This window comes from Lynx canadensis, chromosome A3 (genome assembly GCF_007474595.2).
Source record: "Lynx canadensis isolate LIC74 chromosome A3, mLynCan4.pri.v2, whole genome shotgun sequence".
NCBI classification, from domain to species: domain Eukaryota; kingdom Metazoa; phylum Chordata; class Mammalia; order Carnivora; family Felidae; genus Lynx; species Lynx canadensis.
The window spans coordinates 16,444,581-16,461,837 of NC_044305.1; the positions used below are offsets into that span (position 1 = coordinate 16,444,581).

General features: G+C 47.1%; 2 protein-coding genes across 3 annotated transcripts in view; both read right to left on the reverse strand.

Annotated features, from left to right (window-relative positions):
* MYBL2 (MYB proto-oncogene like 2) overlaps positions 1 to 5,634 on the reverse strand; it is a 36,451-nt gene extending 30,817 nt beyond the window's left edge. The window contains 2 exon segments of the mRNA XM_030309568.1: positions 2,087 to 2,180; positions 5,601 to 5,634. Of these exon segments, the coding sequence (XP_030165428.1) occupies positions 2,087 to 2,180; positions 5,601 to 5,620 (114 nt within the window). The 5' untranslated portion in view covers positions 5,621 to 5,634.
* Positions 5,635 to 15,134: 9,500 nt separating this feature from the next.
* Positions 15,135 to 17,257, reverse strand: part of IFT52 (intraflagellar transport 52) — a 33,526-nt gene continuing 31,403 nt past the window's right edge. For both annotated transcript variants that reach the window (XM_030309569.2, XM_030309571.1), the window contains 2 exons: positions 16,959 to 17,104; positions 15,135 to 15,414 (listed from right to left, as the gene is read on the reverse strand). In XM_030309569.2, the coding sequence (XP_030165429.1) occupies positions 15,367 to 15,414; positions 16,959 to 17,104 (194 nt within the window). In that variant the 3' untranslated portion in view covers positions 15,135 to 15,366. The remainder of the gene's footprint in view (positions 15,415 to 16,958; positions 17,105 to 17,257) is intronic.

Sequence of the window (17,257 nt, forward strand, 5' to 3'; positions counted from 1 at the left end):
AAATGGCTATGATGATAAAGCTAACGTTCCATGTTTAACACACACATACTCCTGGACAGAAAAAAAAAAAAAAGCCACTACAGAAATCCAGACCCTCAAGTGCAATCCAGCACCACCTGGGCAAAGTCCCCAAAAATCCTGTAGCTGAGCCAGCCCCAAACACCCTGCCCTCCTCTGCCACCCGGCCTGGTCAGGCCAACACTCCCCTTCTTCCCATGTCCTCATATCCATCTCTAGCACTGCTGTCCCGACAACTGGCAAGGACACTTTGCTGTTTCACCTCCATCTCCTCCTGGATCCAGGGACCTCCTCCCGCTATCACTTCCATCCTACTGTCCTAGTGTCTCCACAGCTGGGCACCAGTCTCCAGGCCCCAGATTGCCCCCCAATCTCTTATCCATCCTACACACAGATTAGTTCCCCTTAAGCCCAGCTATGTTCAGGTCACTCCTCTGCTTTAAAAACCTTCAATGGCTCCACCCTGCTAGCTCAACAATCCTACACACTGAGCCTGACATTCAAGGCCTTTCAGGATTTGGCCTCAGTCAATCTTTTCGTCCTTATCTTTCATCCATTCAATCCATTCCATTCAAGGACTCTTCCCTTTAGCCAAACCAGGGCCCCTCTTCTTGCCTTTCTCCACCTATAGCCCATTTCCTATTCTTACATACCCATCGCTTTGCACTCTTCCCTGACTTGATTTCCAAATCCTTATCCATGAAACTTTCCCTGAGCTCTTCGGGCAACATTAACCTCTCCTAAAGGTATTTCAACAATTACCCCTCCTACGTGCTAGGAGCCTTAGCACGGGAAGGAGAGATACAACAGTGAGCACACACTGATCCTGCCAGCACCAGGGATCACCAAAGCACATCCACAGGCCCATGCAGTCTTCTCTCTCCATCTCAAGCAGAGAGCGGTTCTGGGCTGGGGGCCCCAATTTATTTGTTCTTCTAGGCCTACAAGAGCTGAATATAGCTCCTGACCCACAGTGGGATGAACAGAAAAGGCTGGCTTAGCGCTCCTCTGAAGAAACATGATTTTAAAAGGTTTTACAACTCATACACAAAGCTGGGGAGGAGTGGGGAGCCCTAAATTAAACATACCTAGGAAAAAGGAGGCAGAATAAAAAGATAAGGCCAGCAGGAGTCTAGGATGGAACAGGAGACTAGACCTTAGAAAAGGTCTGGCAGTTTCTATGAAACTAAACCTATATCTACCCCAGGACCATACTTAAGTTATCTCCCCTAAAGAAATGAAAATACAATCCTCAAAAAAGATTTAGGCAAGAATCCTCCCAGGAGCTCTATCCACAATAGCCAAAAACTGGAACCAGCCCAAATGCCCATCAACAAGTGAAACATATTGTGGTAGACCCATACAGTGGAATGCTATTCAGTAACAAAAACGAAAAAATTGCTGAATCAAGCAACTATTTTGTTAAGCAAAAGAAGCCAGATAGAAAAGAATACAGCCTTATGATTTCACTTATAGGACATTCAAGAACAGGCAAAACAACTCAAACTAAGAGACATCACATTAGCCATTGCCTGGAGCCAGGGAAGATGGACCTCAAAGGGGACTTTCTGGGATAATGGAGGTGGTGCTTACTTATGTAAGTAAGTACTTACTTATACATACTTGTCAGAACTGCTGAACTATTCACCATTAAAAGGTGCATTCGATTATATATAAATTATACTTCTGGGAAGCTGATTAAAAAGAGAATCAATTCAGAGCTGGATGTCTGAAGACAATTTTCAAAAATAATAAAGAGGAGGTTGCAGATTTAGCAGTTAAAGGACAAGAAGCACAATTAACGCCCATGATGCAGAACAGGCCGGCTTCCAAGAGAAAGAACAGCAACTGCTGGCCCTGAGGTCTGAGACACATTCTCCCGAGAGTCCTCCATGTGGAGGGCTGAGAAGAGGCATTGTGGAGAACCAGAGGACCCCTCTACCTCTTCCACCGGCTCTTCATCATACCCAACGGGGCATCAGGCAGACATACCCCAGGCTCAGTTCTCTGACCAGCCCCTCAGCTGCCATCAGCCTCCCTCCCTAAAATGTCCCTCAGTGTCACTCACCTCCTCGTGGGTCCATTTGACCTTGCACTTGCTGTCCCTCTGCTCTGGCACGTCTGAATCTGTATCCTGGTAGTGCAGCTCATCCAGCTCCTCGCTGCAGGGAGAGCAAGCTAAGGGTCAAGGCCATGTGTCACACTGCTGTGTGATGGATGGACAGTGATCTCTAGGTAAAGGCTTGGGGGAGGCAGCCTTTTAGGCTCTACTTTTGATATGTCCACCTCCTCTTTTTTTAATTCTTTAATGAATTAGCGTTATGGGCAATTTTTATTTTCTTCTTTATTTTTCTATTTTCACAAACACCCTAATGATTTAAAAAGCTTCAAGAAAAAAAGATTTCACCAAGAATATTATAATATTTGAAACCAGATACCCATTAAATATTTTCTTTTGCACAGGGGCACCTGGGTGGCTCAGTTAAGTGTCCGACTTCAGCTCAAGTCATGATCTCACAGTTTGTGAGTTCGAGCCCCACGTAGGGCGCTGTGCTTACAGCTCAGAGCCTGGAACCTGCTTTGGATTCTGTGTCTCCCTCTCTCTCTGTCCCTCCCGTGCTCGCGCTCCGTGTCTCCCTCTCTCAAAAATAAACATTTGGGGTGCCTGGGTGGCTCAGTCGGTTGAGTGTCCGGCTTTGGCTTGGGTCATGATCTCATGGTTCGTGAGTTCGAGCCCCGCATGGGGCTCTGTGCTGACAGCTCAGAGCCTGGAGCCTGCTTCAGATTCTGTGCCTCCCTCTCTCTCTGCCCCTCCCCCGCTCATGCTTTGTCTCTTCTCTCTCAAAACTAAATAAACATTCAAAAAAATTTTAAACATTAAACATTAAAAAAAATTTTTAATATTTTCTTTTGGACAGAACTTTTTTAAATTTTATGGATTATTTTAAGGATTAAATCCGATGATATATGCAATCACCAAGTACCAGGATTTCAAGAAATATTGGTTATCTGAGAATAACATTTTAAATACATATTCTCAGTGACTATGCCCATTTTCCAATCCTTGCCTACACACAGGCATGGTTTATGGAAAAGAAAATCAAAGTACAAGCAACCTGGACTTCTGGATGTTCTTATGTTCTAAGAGGTAGTTTTTCAAGTTCCTCTAAAGTCTTCATATTTATCTGGTTTAATGATTACAAAAGTGGAAATCACACTATCCACCTCCAGGAATGCTGGTGCTGGGGGTGAAGGCAGGGTAAGGTTAGTAAGCTCCCAACTCCGGTCAGTGGGACTGCCTCAGGTCATCTGTTAGGCACATTCCTAAGTCAGGTGTCTGTAGGTGGGAAAAGCCATTTCCAAACAAGCAAGACAGCACAAGTCTTGTTCCAAAAGGACAAGGACTTCCTTGCATGTCCATCTTCCTTCCCTTTCTAGGAAGAGCTCACCATCTTCCTAGAGTCACTCTTGTGCTCCCACACCCTGGAAATCCTCCTGTCCCAGAATGAGACTCCCTTTGGGGGTTGCCACCAAAGACCTTAAGAAATGTTTGCTAAGGGAATGACCAGGTAGTCGAATTAATAACTAAACATGAAGTCTACTCGTTGACAAGAAATGTTAAAGTAAATCTTTTCAAAGTAGAAAAAGAAGGAATGGACAATGTCTAAACCCAGGAATACATCGGTCACAGAAGGAGCTAGAATTGAGCCTTGTCCGGTCTTCCCTGACCCCATTTATGGTGTCTTCCTCCAACACAAAGTAGGAGGCAAAAACTCCACAAGATACTAACAGAATAAAGCTGCCTTTAAAATCAATTGCATCCAGACTTCTAACAGAAACCATCTTTGGTTCTCCAGCACCCAGCTTCTAATAGCAGCTCAGTAAATGTTCCCTCAAGGATGAAACGTGTGGACACTCCCTGGTGCTCCAATACTTTAATGGGGACAAGCAACTCAGCTGGGAGAATTCTGTGAGATAGTATACAAAATTTGCTTCTATCATCAACATGAAGCTAACCGACTACTTCACTAGCATTCCCAGTATCTCCATTTAACAGATGTGGAAATCAAGGCTGATAGGGATTATGTCACTTGCCAAGTCCACGGAGCCAGACTGCACACCTGCATCTTCAAGCCCTCACCCTGCAATGCCAGCTGAAAAAGCAGACACCAAGCCGGTGGTGGCAACCACCTGTAGGTCCAACACACCCTTTCTATGCCCTTCGATGTTCTGGGCTCTGCTCCAGGCCAGGTGAGTCAGAAGCTGAGCAGGAAGTGGGGGCACTGGTGCAGAGGAGAGTTACATCAATCGGCCAAGAATCGAACTGAGGGGCTGTGGGGTGCCAGGACGCAGAAATCACCCCTCACATGGGACAGGAGTCCTCCACTGAGCCCTAAGGGAGCAGTGGCAGAGGACCTGGGGGTTTTCTGGGGCTTCGGTCATTCCCTGGAGTAACATTTCCAGCACCACCTATCAGGACAGGGTCCCACAGGTGCCTGACCAGAAAACTCCTGGGAACTGGAGCTGCCCTGGGAAATGGTGGCCTGAGGGAGACAGAACCCGTGCCGGCACCCTCACCACTGCCCAGGGATCAGAGGCTTCCTCGCTGAGAGGAACTCTGGGGAAGGCCAGCAGTGAGTGTTTCTCAAGTCTACACCCTCCTCGGGAGGGGGCAAACACCATGGGAAGAGGGGGTTAAGGTCAAGGGGGCTGCGCCATTCCAGGGAGGGAACAGGGCAGGCAGGCCCCCTTTGTCCTCGGACTTCCCATACTGATGAAAAGCCCAGAAGTCAGGCCCCAGGCACACAGGTGTACCACACACGAGGTTCCAGGCCCCACGCTGCCACTTATTCTCTGGGGGAATAAGTAAAATGGAGACCGCAGTTCCTGCTTGGTCCCAGAGCGGTCTTGATACGCATCGGTCTCTCTTCCCCTCACCTTCTACCCCAGCTGCTCCAAACTCCTCATGTGGAAAAGGAGCACAGATCTCTGAAACTAAACCGAGCTCCAGCTCGACACCCAGGTTGGGACGGGCGGGAGTGGGGGACACACAAGAGTCCCCTCCCCCCGGCCCCCTTCTCAGGCCGGAGAGAGTTGGGGGTGCTCTGTACTTCCCCTAATGTTAAGAAACTCCCTCCGCCAGAAACGAATCCAAATAGGCTTGAACCAAAAGTCCTCCAGGCTTGGGCTTCCCCCTCGCTGCGACTTGGAGGGAGAAACACATTCCCACCCCAGGGGTCGCCTCCCTCCCCGATAAAGGCCCTAGCAGCTGACACCGCCGTCCCACCCCCACCCCGCAATTAGGCGGGAGACAAAATGACATCATGCAGGGCTTGGCCCGGGTCCCAGGAGCCCCGCCCGCCCCGGCTCCGAGGCCCAGCACGCCCGGGGAGCAGAGCGAGGGGCCCCCAAGAGCCCCCCGGCTTCCCGCGGGCCCCCCTGCCTCGGGCTACCGGGTACGCGGCAATTCCCGGGGAAACCCCGCCCCGCCCGGAGGGGCCACGGCGAGGGTGGGGGGTGGGGGCAAGAGTCGGGGTGGAAGGGAAGGTGGGGGGAGCCCTCTGCCGCCCGGCTCCGCTCACCCGCGCGTCCGCCGAGACATCCCCCCGGCCCGGGCCGCGCCGCGCTCGCCCGCCCGCCGGCTGAGCCCGGAGCGGGAGCCGGGCCGGGGTCAGGCGCGGCTGTTCGGGCCGCTCCGGGCCCCCGGGCCGTGCTGGGAGCCGTCAGCCTGTACGCAGGTCCCGCCGCCGCTCGCAGGCACTTCGGCCGCCGCCGGCGCGCACAGAAGCACTTTCCTATCTCCCGCCAAGCGCGTCGGCGCCGCCCGGGCCTGGCGCGCGGGCGGGCGGCGTGCGCGGGGCGGAGTCTGAGGGCTGCGCGGGGGTGGAACCGGAGGGGCGGGCGCAGGGGCGGGGCCTGCGGACAGGGGAGCGCCGCACCCTCCCAGAGCTCTGAAGCCTCAAGGCCCGGAGCGCGGGTCGGGGAGTGTCCCGCGAGCGTCGGGGTGGGGCCGGGAAGGCCGGGTTTGAGTGCCGCGGGTCTTGGGATTTGAGGTCCTGAACCGGCCGCCATTTGACTGAGGCCGGACCCAGGCCAAATATGGTGGGTCCCGGGCGGCCCAGGAGTTGCCCATCCAGGAGACTGAGGAAAAGTAGTGAGGCATAAGGATGGGAGAGTCAGGCTAGGGAAACAGCCTGTGCAAAACCCTAAGCGCTACTCCCAAGGCGCTGCTCCGTCCCCTCACCCCTACCTAGGCAGGGTCTGTGCCTTCGAACTGTCTTCCCTGCTTCCTCTCCAGCCTCGAATTCGATGGCTCTAGCTCGGTCCAACTCCCGGCAGTCTGAGTGAGCTTCCTAAAATGCAAAATCGATCTTTCCTCTCCGGAACAGAAAACCTCTCTCCCCTCCCTCAGGGTAAAATATTCCCTAATCAGGTTTATAGGATTCTGCCAAATCACCACCCTGCCCCTAGTCAAAGGAAACTAGCTAGCCTCCTGGCCTTTTGCCTTTGCGTGGAGCCATTGTCTGGCCGGGAACACTTACCGCGGCTCGCACTGAATTTCGATCTATGCTTTGGGTTCCCTGCCCACCATCTGCTCGTCGACTAGTGCATTTTTCCCTCCGAACTATGGGCACGCTGAGGTCCAAGTGGCCTCTCAATTCACCGCAGTATCCCCGGGGCCCAGAATTGTACAAGTGCTTAAACTACTAGAGGCTTAGCAAGGATTTTCCATTTTAAGTTGCCATTTATGCCAAGTACCTCCCAAGAGGCACGTCACACCGGGCTCCCTGGGAGGAATGCTGAGAGCAAGGTAAATGAACTATGCGACGGGAGACTGGGGAAAACTGGCTGAACCCCAGCTCTTAGCTCCTGCTATGTCTCAGATTCCTCTTCCTGAAATCTGAGGAAAAGGCCACCTTACTGGGCTCCTGAGGCCAAGCTAGCCAGCTGCTGCAAACTTCATTTACCACAGCAGAAGGAACACTGACATCTTAAGCACCAGAAGCTTCCACATCAATTAATTCAGGTCTTCCCCCACCCACTTCCTTCATAAAGTAATTCATGCGGACATCCCCTCTTCATTGCTAGCAAATGATATTTAAGAGTGCAGGCTCTGAAGCCAGACTTCCTGGGGTTTGATTCCCAGCCCCATCATTTACTAGTTGTGTGATCTTAGGCAAATTACTTAACTCTTTTATGCCTGTTTTCTCATATGTAATAATTAGATTTATCAAAAACTTAGCTTTTACAATGTGCCAGCCACTGTTCTGTATGCTTTATAAATTTTAATTCATTTAATCCTCATAACAATGCTATGAGATAGTATTAGAATGATCCTCTTTTGGCAGATGGGGAAACTGAAACACGGCTGTCCCCCTCACCCCCATACTATTGGTAAATGGCAAAGCAGGGATTCAAACTTGGGTTATCTAGTCTAGAGTCTATGCTCTTTTTTTTTTTTTCAATGTTTATTTATTTATTTTGAGAGAGAGAGAGAGAGCAGGAGAGGGGGAAAGAGAGAGGGAGACAGAGAATCCCAAGCAGATGCCTCACTGCCAGTGCAGAGCCCAACCCGGAGCTCAGTCCCACAGAATTGCAAGATTGTGACCTGAGCCAAAACAAAGAGTCAAACACTTAACCCACTGAGCCACCCAGGCATCCCTAGAATCTATGCTTTTAATCACCACACCGGTACCTACTTTGTAGGAAGGTTGTAGGACTAAACAAATTAATATGTATAAACCACTGAGAATAATCCTTGGCCCTTAGTAAATATTACTTTACTTTTAGTTTTTGTTATTGTTATTGTGATGGTGATGATGATGATGGTGATGATGATGATGACTCTTCAGCTGCCCTCATGCTTGTTCTTTGAAGTCCAGGAAGCTGCTTTGCACACGTTCTCACACGGATTACTAGTTGTATTTCAGGAGAAAGACAGAACCTGGCAGCTCAGGCAAGTTATTTGTCCAAGGCAAGAGACAGGGAGCAGCTGGAGACCCCACGCGGAACCTGGAACTGGGGCTGACCTGACCAATACACTAGAGCCTAAGAAGCCTAGGGTCAGTGCAGTGAGTCAGGGAGCAGGGAGATCACCCTGGTGCGGGATGGAATCTGGTAATCTCCATGACTGTGTTTTCTCCAGTTACCATCACATCAACAGATACCCTCTGGAGACAGGACTCCAAGTATACTGAGTACAGCCACACCTGGGAGTGGTCCCTGGGGCCAGGATTGATTACACACTGCTGTCTGGGAAAACTTTCCTGGACATGCCCATCTTGGACAGGGAAGCTGCAGTCATTTGGTTATTCCACAATATTCCCCACCCCAGGCTCCAAACTCAGGGCCTGCCTCGGTCTTGGGAACACAGAATGAAATCTACTTATTAAATGCTCGGGGCCCAGCACCAGGCTGGACACAAAACAGATTGAAGACAGGTAAATGATAAGTAGGATCACATGGCCCTTCTGCCTGGCTTCCTCTCCACCTACAGAACACCTTCCTTAACATCATTCTCCTATCATACTTCCTGCGCCCACAATTTCATTGTTCTCTCAAGAGCCTGGACAGTTCCACATTCACATTTTTAGCTTCAGATCTCTACCATAATGTTTGGCTCCTAGTAGGTACTCACAGAAGGGATTTTACACTTTTTTTAATTGAATGAATGAAATATAACACTAACATTTGGGCTAGAGGGTTAGTAAGGCATAGACCAAAACTGAGAGGACGTGCCACGCTAGAGTCTGAATTGTATTTAGTAAGATATGGGACATCAAGAGATTTTGAAACAAAGGCAAGTTTTTCAGATACTTTTGCCCCACGCTCAAGGGTCTCAGTGTAGAGGACAGTCATGGTAGCAGGTAAGTGGTGAAGGGTGAAGACAGACCTGAGAGGCCAGCACCAGGACTGGAAATGGCACAGTTACTACAACAGGGTGGATTCCCCAATGCAGGGAAAGCAATTCAATTACCTGCTGCAAGGAATCTGACCTCTACAGAAAAATTTTCCCACTCACTTCTCAAAAGATTGAGATTTTATGAGTAACTATTTGTAAAGCACCTATCTGTGAGTTCCAGGAAAAAAAAAAAAAGGCAAAATATTCAAGTTAGAAAAGTTGCCATAATCATACTGCTAGAGGGCTCGTAACTTGACATAAAGCACCCATAATTTGAAATGTAAATATAATGGATACTGTTTGTGAAAATACACTGAAATGATTGAGACTGGGCTGCAGGCAGGGGCTAGTCATTGTGAGGTAATCTAACCATCCATACTCTCCAGAAACTCATCAGCTAATAGGATAGACAATGAGTAAACAGAAAAGTAGAACTGTAAGGGTGAAGATAAACTTCAGGGGCTGTGGGTGCCACCCAAAAGGGTCACTGAAGGCTCTTCAGACCTTGGTGGTTTAGGAATTTGCAAGGTAGCTAATGTGGGGAATAGCACTTCAGGCAGAGGGAGCAGCCAGTGCATGCCAGGGAGAAGAAATATTAAAAAGTACTCAGGGATTGGCCAGAGTTGAAGTCATTTTTGACTCTTCTCTCACATTACTTATCTGATTCATTTGCAAATCCTATTGGCTCTACCCTCAAACTCTACCTTCAAAATATATGGGAAATGCGAATTAAAACCACCCAGCCATATGGAGACAAGAAAAATGAGTGCGTATGTCCACACAGAGATTTTTACATAGCTTTGTTTGCAACAGCCCCAAACTGGAAACAACCCAAATGTCCATCAACAGATGACTGGGTAAACAAATAATAGATATAAAATAAATATATCCAGGGGTGCCTGGGTGGCTCAGTCGGGTAAGTGTCCAACTTCAGCTCAGGTCATGATCTCATGGTTCATGGGTTCGAGCCCCGCATCAGGCTCTGTGCTCTGTGCTGACAGCTCAGAGCCTGGAGCCTGCTTCGGATTCTGTGTCTCCCTCTCTCTCTCTGCCCTGACCCCACTTATGTTCTATCAAAAAAAATAAATAAACGTTAAAATAAATATATCCATACAGTAAAATGCTATCCAATAATAAAAAGGAATTATTGATACAATATGAATCTCAAAAATAATTATGCTGAAAAAGCCAGAAAGTGGATATTGTATATCATTTACATACAACTGTAGAAATTGCATAACAGAACCAATCAAAGTGACCATGGTTGCAGAGAAGGGATTACAAAGGGACAGAAGGAATTTGGGGCAGTGACTGATATGTTCCATTTGCATAACTCTAGGGGTGCCTATTCAATCACTGGGAGAAGTGTGGGGTCACTGACCACAGAACAAGGGAAACAACTCTGCTGGGTTTGTCCAGATCATGCCGGCCCCTGCTGTGTCATTTTCACAACTGCACAGAATGAGAATTTGGTCTTTTAGAAACCATTTAACCCAAACTTCTGGCGTTCTTGTAAGGAAGAGGAGACTCCGATACAGCTGCCAGGGCCCTGGGCTGCTTTATACGCAATGTTCAGCCTACAGCTCCGACCTCTACCCTGGGCTTTCTGGGCATCAGCTTTCGCAAACTGAGTTCTTTCTTTTGCAATGTGTCCACTTGTCCAGCAACCAAGCAGGGAAGGATTCACAGGTTAGGGAGTTCCGGCACAAAGTCAGGGATGGAACCGTCGAGGAACACCAAAGCCTCCTCTGGCGGCGGTGGAAACCACTTCCACAGCCTGGCCATGCCCCGCGGCCACCCATGGCCCAGGGCCGCATCATCACCCACACCTGGGAAGATGAAAGGAAAATCGGGTTTTGAAGTCCACGTGGCAGTCTGTCGCCGCCCGCTGTGCTCCGGAGGGAGTGACGTGACCTGTTTCGAATCGCCCCTCTGGTTAAACGGGGCCACACGAAGGCCCGAGCGGTCGGACTGCCGGGCGCGCGTTCTGTCTCAGGCGCGGCGCGAAGCATCGCGGGAGTCGCGCCTCCTGACGTCACTCGGGGGCGCCTGCGCTCGGGGTCCCCTGGGAGCCGGGCTGCGAGGTGTGGAGCCCTGACAGCTTTGCCTCTTCCGGCTGCTGCCTGGCGCGTGATCCTTCGAAGCTGTAGTAGCTGGGAGGCTTCTCCCGACGCCTGCCATTTCGGGTCGTGCGAAGGACGGGTGAAAAAAAGGACCAGGGGTTATGGAGGTGGTCGGCTCCGACCTCGTGGCGGTCACGGGAATTGGCGTCCCGTGGTCGCTCCGGCCCAGAGCCCTGTTGACCGCTCTGCCTCCACCCGGCCCTGACTCCCCGTGTATTTCAGCAGCCCGGCACAGGCTTCTGACACTGCAGTTTCCTTCATGCTACCATTGCGCGTAACCATTTGCGACTCTACGAAGTTAATTTCTCTCCCCAGTTAGATTGTGAGCTGCAGAAGCAGAACGCTAGTGTAAACGGTGGTAGGCTTCGTGGTAAAATTTGGTATACGCAAAATTTCTTATTCTTTTTAAAGTAAATATTTCTTGGGGCACCTGGGTGGCTCAGTCGGTTGAGTGTCAGACTTTAGCACAGGTCATGGTCTCGCACTTCGTGAGTTCGAGCCCCATATCGGGCTCTGTGCTAATGAATAGCTCAGAGCCTGGAGACTGGTTCGGATTCTGTGCCTCCCCCTCGCTCCCCCTCCCCTCCCCTGCTCATGCTCTGTCTCCTTTTGTCTCTCAAAAATAAATAAATGTTAAAAAATTTTTTTTAAATAAATATTTCTGTCTCTTGAAGGCAGGGGAAGAAATTGATGACATTAGTTGCAGAATAGGGAACTGAATGGCTGAGGAGGTTGAAATTCTTTCTCTTCAAAATCCTCCAGTTCCATGCATAGGTATTACCTAATTTTTTAAATTAAGTTTCATTAGGGCACACGTAACACTCTAGAACCTTTTAGGGAACAGTTTGAATAAAACCTCTCATATTTGGTTTTATAAATAAATAAGTTAGCAAAAGCCAGACTGTAGGTAGATCTGTGAATAAGATACTCCAAATTTTCCTTCCTGCTCTTGGGGAGAGGAGAGACCTTTGTCCCCAACATGTTATCCCCCCTTTCTCATTATATCTCCTCTTCTTTTGACACTCAAGTTTCTCTGAGCGGAGATGTATTTGAGGTCAACAAATAAGATCTCCAACAGTTATTTTTATGCTGTTACCCACTAAGACTGATACTATCACTTTTTGTTGTTTTTGTGTTTGTATTTTTTTAAGGAGTTTTTAAACGTTTATTTTTGTGCCTGCATGAGAGAGAGAGAGAGAGAAAGAGAGGGAGGGAGACGGACAGAGGATCTGAAGCAGGCTCTCTGTCAGCACAGACATGGGGCTCAAACTGACAAACCGCGAGATCATGACCTGAGCAAATGAGCCACCCAAGTGCCCCAGTTTGCGTGTATGTTTTAAGAGTGAAGTTGACATACTTGTTCAGTTCCATTAACTTTTTCATTTCGAGAGGCTTGCATACCAGAAGTTCAAGAATATAGGTGAACAGCAACTGGGATAAAAGCATTCTTGTAGCTCATGTTTGAATTTAAAAGCACCCCTGCTCACTACCTTAACCAGTGGATTGAACTTAATTTCTCTAATAGAGGACTGTGATATACACAGCATCAGCTATGAGCTATTCTTGCCAAAAATGTTTAATTCAAAGATAGTCAAGCCTTTAAACTTAACTTCCACTTTGCAGTAAAGGAGATAATGGGACAATAGACACCATCAGAAAAATCCAGAATGTGGGACATAGAATTTAGTCTCCTCAAAAAAAATCAATGTCATTAAAAAAAAAGAAAGAAGAAGAAGGAAGAGGAGGGGGTGAGGGGGGTAGGAGGGGGGGGGGGGGGGGGGGAGGAGGAGGAGGAAGGGAAGGAGGAGGAGGGAAAGAAACAGAGGGAACTGTGTTTTGGACTTAAAACAGATCAGAGACAATCAAATCCAATGTGTGAAACTTGACCGGATTCTGGCTTGAAAAAACATCTATAAAACATTTTGGGGACAACTGGGGAACATCTGACTAAGCATGAAATATCAGAAATGATAATGGTATACTGTAGTTATATAATGAAGTATATAATGTCTGAAGTTTAATATTAAGCATTCAGAAAAATATACATACATATAAAGTATATATGGTAATATGTTAATTTTTAAAAGGTGGTAGGTATTGGTGTTTATTATACTATTCTTTCCACTTTTCTAGATGTTTCAAATTTTTCAAAAAGTTGGGAAAAAACATACATCCTTGCCACAAGGGAAAAAGCCACATGACCCATGACAGGACAGGCCTTGCCCCTTCCAAGGCACCTTTTCAAGTCCATGTAATGGGAACAGCTCTAGGTTAGTAGGCAGGCTGTCAGTGCTCCTCTGCCCCTAGGTCTCTCTAGGCCTCTGTGTCCCCTTTGGGAAGTAAAGTTGGATTAAATTCAGATAGATCCAAAAAGTTCTTGCTACAATTGTAGGTATATGTTCTAATCATCTATTTCTACATAACAAACTATTCAAAATAAGTAGCTTAAACTGTGATTTTATGATGTTTGTGGATTCTGTGGATCAGGAATTGAGAAAGGTACAGGGACAGCTTGTCTGCTCCATGATGTCTGCCGCCTCAGCTCAGACAACTCAAAGGCCAGGGATGACTGGATGCTGGAGACAGGAATCACTTTGGAGGCATCTTCACTCACATGTTTAGCAGGTGATAGTGGTATAGGTTGGGACCTCTAGCTGTTGGCCAGGACACCTATATGTGGCCCATCCACATAGTCTATCCAAGTGGCCTCAGACTTCTTCTATTGTTGGCTTGTAGCTCTAAAGGTGAGTGTCCCAAGAGAACTAGGCAGAAGCTGTATAGCCTTTTATGACCTAGCTTCACAAGTCAGTGTCACTTCCACTATAGTGCCTAATTCAGAGGGAGGGAACATGGACCTCATCTCTCAATTGCAGGAGCACTAAACCCACAGTGTAAGAGAAGAGGATATGGGCTGGGAGACAACAGTTGAGTACATTTATGAAATGTATTCCAAATACATTGCCACAACACTCCAGTTGTTCTATGGATAGTTTTCTCTCAGCTGGCCTCCAGATTCTACCCTCTGAGCAAAGTGGTCTCCTCCTTCCCCAAGACTCTGCTCTGACTTGGCTATTCTGAATAAGCCCCGCACTAGGGCTCCAGTGTGTGAGAGAATGGAAGCCTATGAACAGACCTTTAACATGAATAAATAATTTGAAATTCAGGATGTGAGCCTTTATTTCCAAGGCTCTGAATTTCTAAAAATGTTAATTCCTTGGTAGACTGTTCTCATGACTTCAATTATCAACTCCATATGAACAATAGCGATATCTTTTCTAAACCTCGGATTTCTAGCTATTTACTGGTTATTTCCACTGCTATGAACTGCCATCATCTCAACTGGATTCATATGCGCCAAAGCAGCTCACTTCTCAGAATCTCCATCTTCCAATAGCTCCACCACTTCCCAGGATATCAGGCTCAAAATCTTGCCAATCTGACCTTCCAACCATCAGACCAAATCTATTTCAAAATGCCACCTTTCTTACAACAGCACTTGAGTTCATCCGCATTACTTCCTCTTGGGGTTATATCACACTCTCCATAAATGGCCTTCCTTCCACAGTTCCCATCTTTATAGAACCCACCAGCTAAACTGTTCCCATTGCAACACATTCCTTACACACTGGTAGTGGCTCTGCAATCTTCTATCTGGCTTTGAGGGTCCACCAATGCAGGTCCCCAGTGTATCCAGTACCCAGCTGTCCGATTCAAGCACATACAGTCTTTCCCATTGTCCTTGGGACAGATGATCACATCATCATAACCGAAAATGACAATTCAGTGCTTCAGGAGCTCAGAGGAGGGTGGTAAAGTGTGAATGGAGACAACAGCCTCCAAATGGTTGTGTCCTGGGGGCAGCTGAGAAAGGAAGGGGTGAGTGATCTATGTAAGGAAGGTATCTATCTACTATTTCATCTTTTTCATTAAGCACATTTGGCGAACAGGTCATGTGGGTTAAGTTTGTTTTATATCCTTGAGGTAGTCCAAAAGCTGAATAATATTCATAATATTGACATTTATGCCTTTGATAAAGGAGACTCAAATTCAGAACTACAGTTGGAAGAAAAGACTTCAATGAAAGACTTTCATAAATTATAAAAGTACAGATTCAGTAGGTTTAATCTTAAAAATGGAATGTATCTTACATAAGGATCTTGTTAGAAACGCTATACCTATCTGGGCACTACAGAAGACGCACAGACCTTCCACAACTCATGGAAGAAAGAGTGTATAGACAATGTTGATAAGGAATTGAGAAACAATTAAAAAATAGTTTACAAAGGAATCAGGAGGCAGAAGATGCTTCAAGAGGCATGGTCCTCAGAAATTGTTCTGGAAGGCTGGTTCACTTGTATCAATGTCATGTTCCTGAATGAAGAAATAAGACACAGAATTTTGGTATTTCAGTACAAAGCATGAAATGGGAAGTCTGGTGTTTTATACTTTGATTAAGATTCTGAACCATCATTAATTGGGACATATAGTAATCTCTGGCTTTAAGGCTGAATCCAGCTGGAGGATCAAGTTTTCACTATCAGGACAGGGCTTCTGACTACTGCCCGCCACCCACCGCAATGAGGGGGAGCAAAATACAGTTGAAGGCACCAAGGCAAATACCACACCAGACTTCTTATCTTGGCCTTAGGGGCCTGTCTCTGCCTTGTCAGCAGGGTGAGTACTGCTGAGAACCTACCTGAGCAAAATTCCACATTTCAGTGCTCCGCAGTTATATCAACTCACTTCTGTGCTCCTCACGGCATTACATCAGAGCGCTGTTAATTGCCCCTATATATTCCAGTCTCCCCCACTGCATGTGGCTCAGGAAGAGATAGCAAAGGCCACTTTCATCTTGTTTATTACCACAGCCCCAACATCTAGCATCATGAGTACCCAGGAGAGTCAGTCCCTGCCAGTAGATTCCAACCATTCCACTCAGCACATACAATCCTAAGTATGTATATATTTATAGCCCTTCCCCCCAACCCCATTTACCATATCCTGAATGTCTTCCCAAGTCCTTAAACATTCTTCTAAACATTTTTAATCTTAGGGATGCACCCTTGGTACTTAACTAGCTCCATACTGATGAAGATTTTTCTTCTGTTAAAACAGTGCTACACGGAGCATCCTGGTTGGCAAATCTACACACATTCAGGATTATATTACTAAGACAAATTCTGAGGATTAGAATTGCTGTGTCAAAGGTACATACATTTTGAGGACTTTTAAGCAATATAAAAAAGCTCTCCAGAAAAGTGGGACAAATTTATTCTCCCATCGGTAGAATAGGTAGTATATAAATGCCCATTTCCAACGGTGGTTGAACATTTAATTTTAGAAATCTCATCAAGGGATAGACAAAATGAAGGCCAGGCATACTTTTAAAGCCCTTGATCCTCAGTCCAGAGAAAGATGATTTCCGTCATGAGATGCTGACCTCATGGCCTGCTTCTGTATCCTGTGCTCAGGTCTCTCTAGCAACATTGACATCACTGCTATGCCTCAAAAAAGCCAGGCCAAGCCCAGCCTTCAGGACTTTGTACAGGTCTCCCTCTGCATGGCAAAATCCTCAACACTTTCAGGCCTTTGCTCCAATATCACCTTTGTAGTGAGACCTACCCTAACCAGCCTATTTAATACTGCCACATTCAGCACGCTTGATCCCTGCTCTACTTTTTCTATGCCATCACCTTCTAGCATACCACGTGATTTACTTATCTATTATGTTTATTGTCTTCTGTCAAGCTTCAGCTAGAACATAAGTGCAGGGATCATTGTCTGTTTTGTTTACCTAGTAGATACTTAATAAATACTTGCAGAATGAATGAATGGCATAAAATACGAGAAGTCCAGTTTATGGAAGATACCACCACTCAAAGAGCTTCCACTTCAGTGGGCTTTCTAGGCTCTACCTGATTCAACTTCTTGAACTCCACTACTTGGAAGAAGATGTGCTCAAGGATATGTTTGGCATCTTGTTGGTCCTTTGGTAGTTTACTGGTTACTCCAAGAATATCACCACACTTCCTGACGTAGAATTCCAGGTCTTCTTCAGTACCTAAGCACAGTTGGAGCAGTCAGATTAACCCTTATTTCCTGTCCTTTCCAAAGTACAGACTTACTGTGGTATAGGTGTCCCCTTGTCAGGTTCCTATACCTCTCAAGATCACTCACTTTTCCTAGGGTAATGTGACCACAGGACCTACACAGT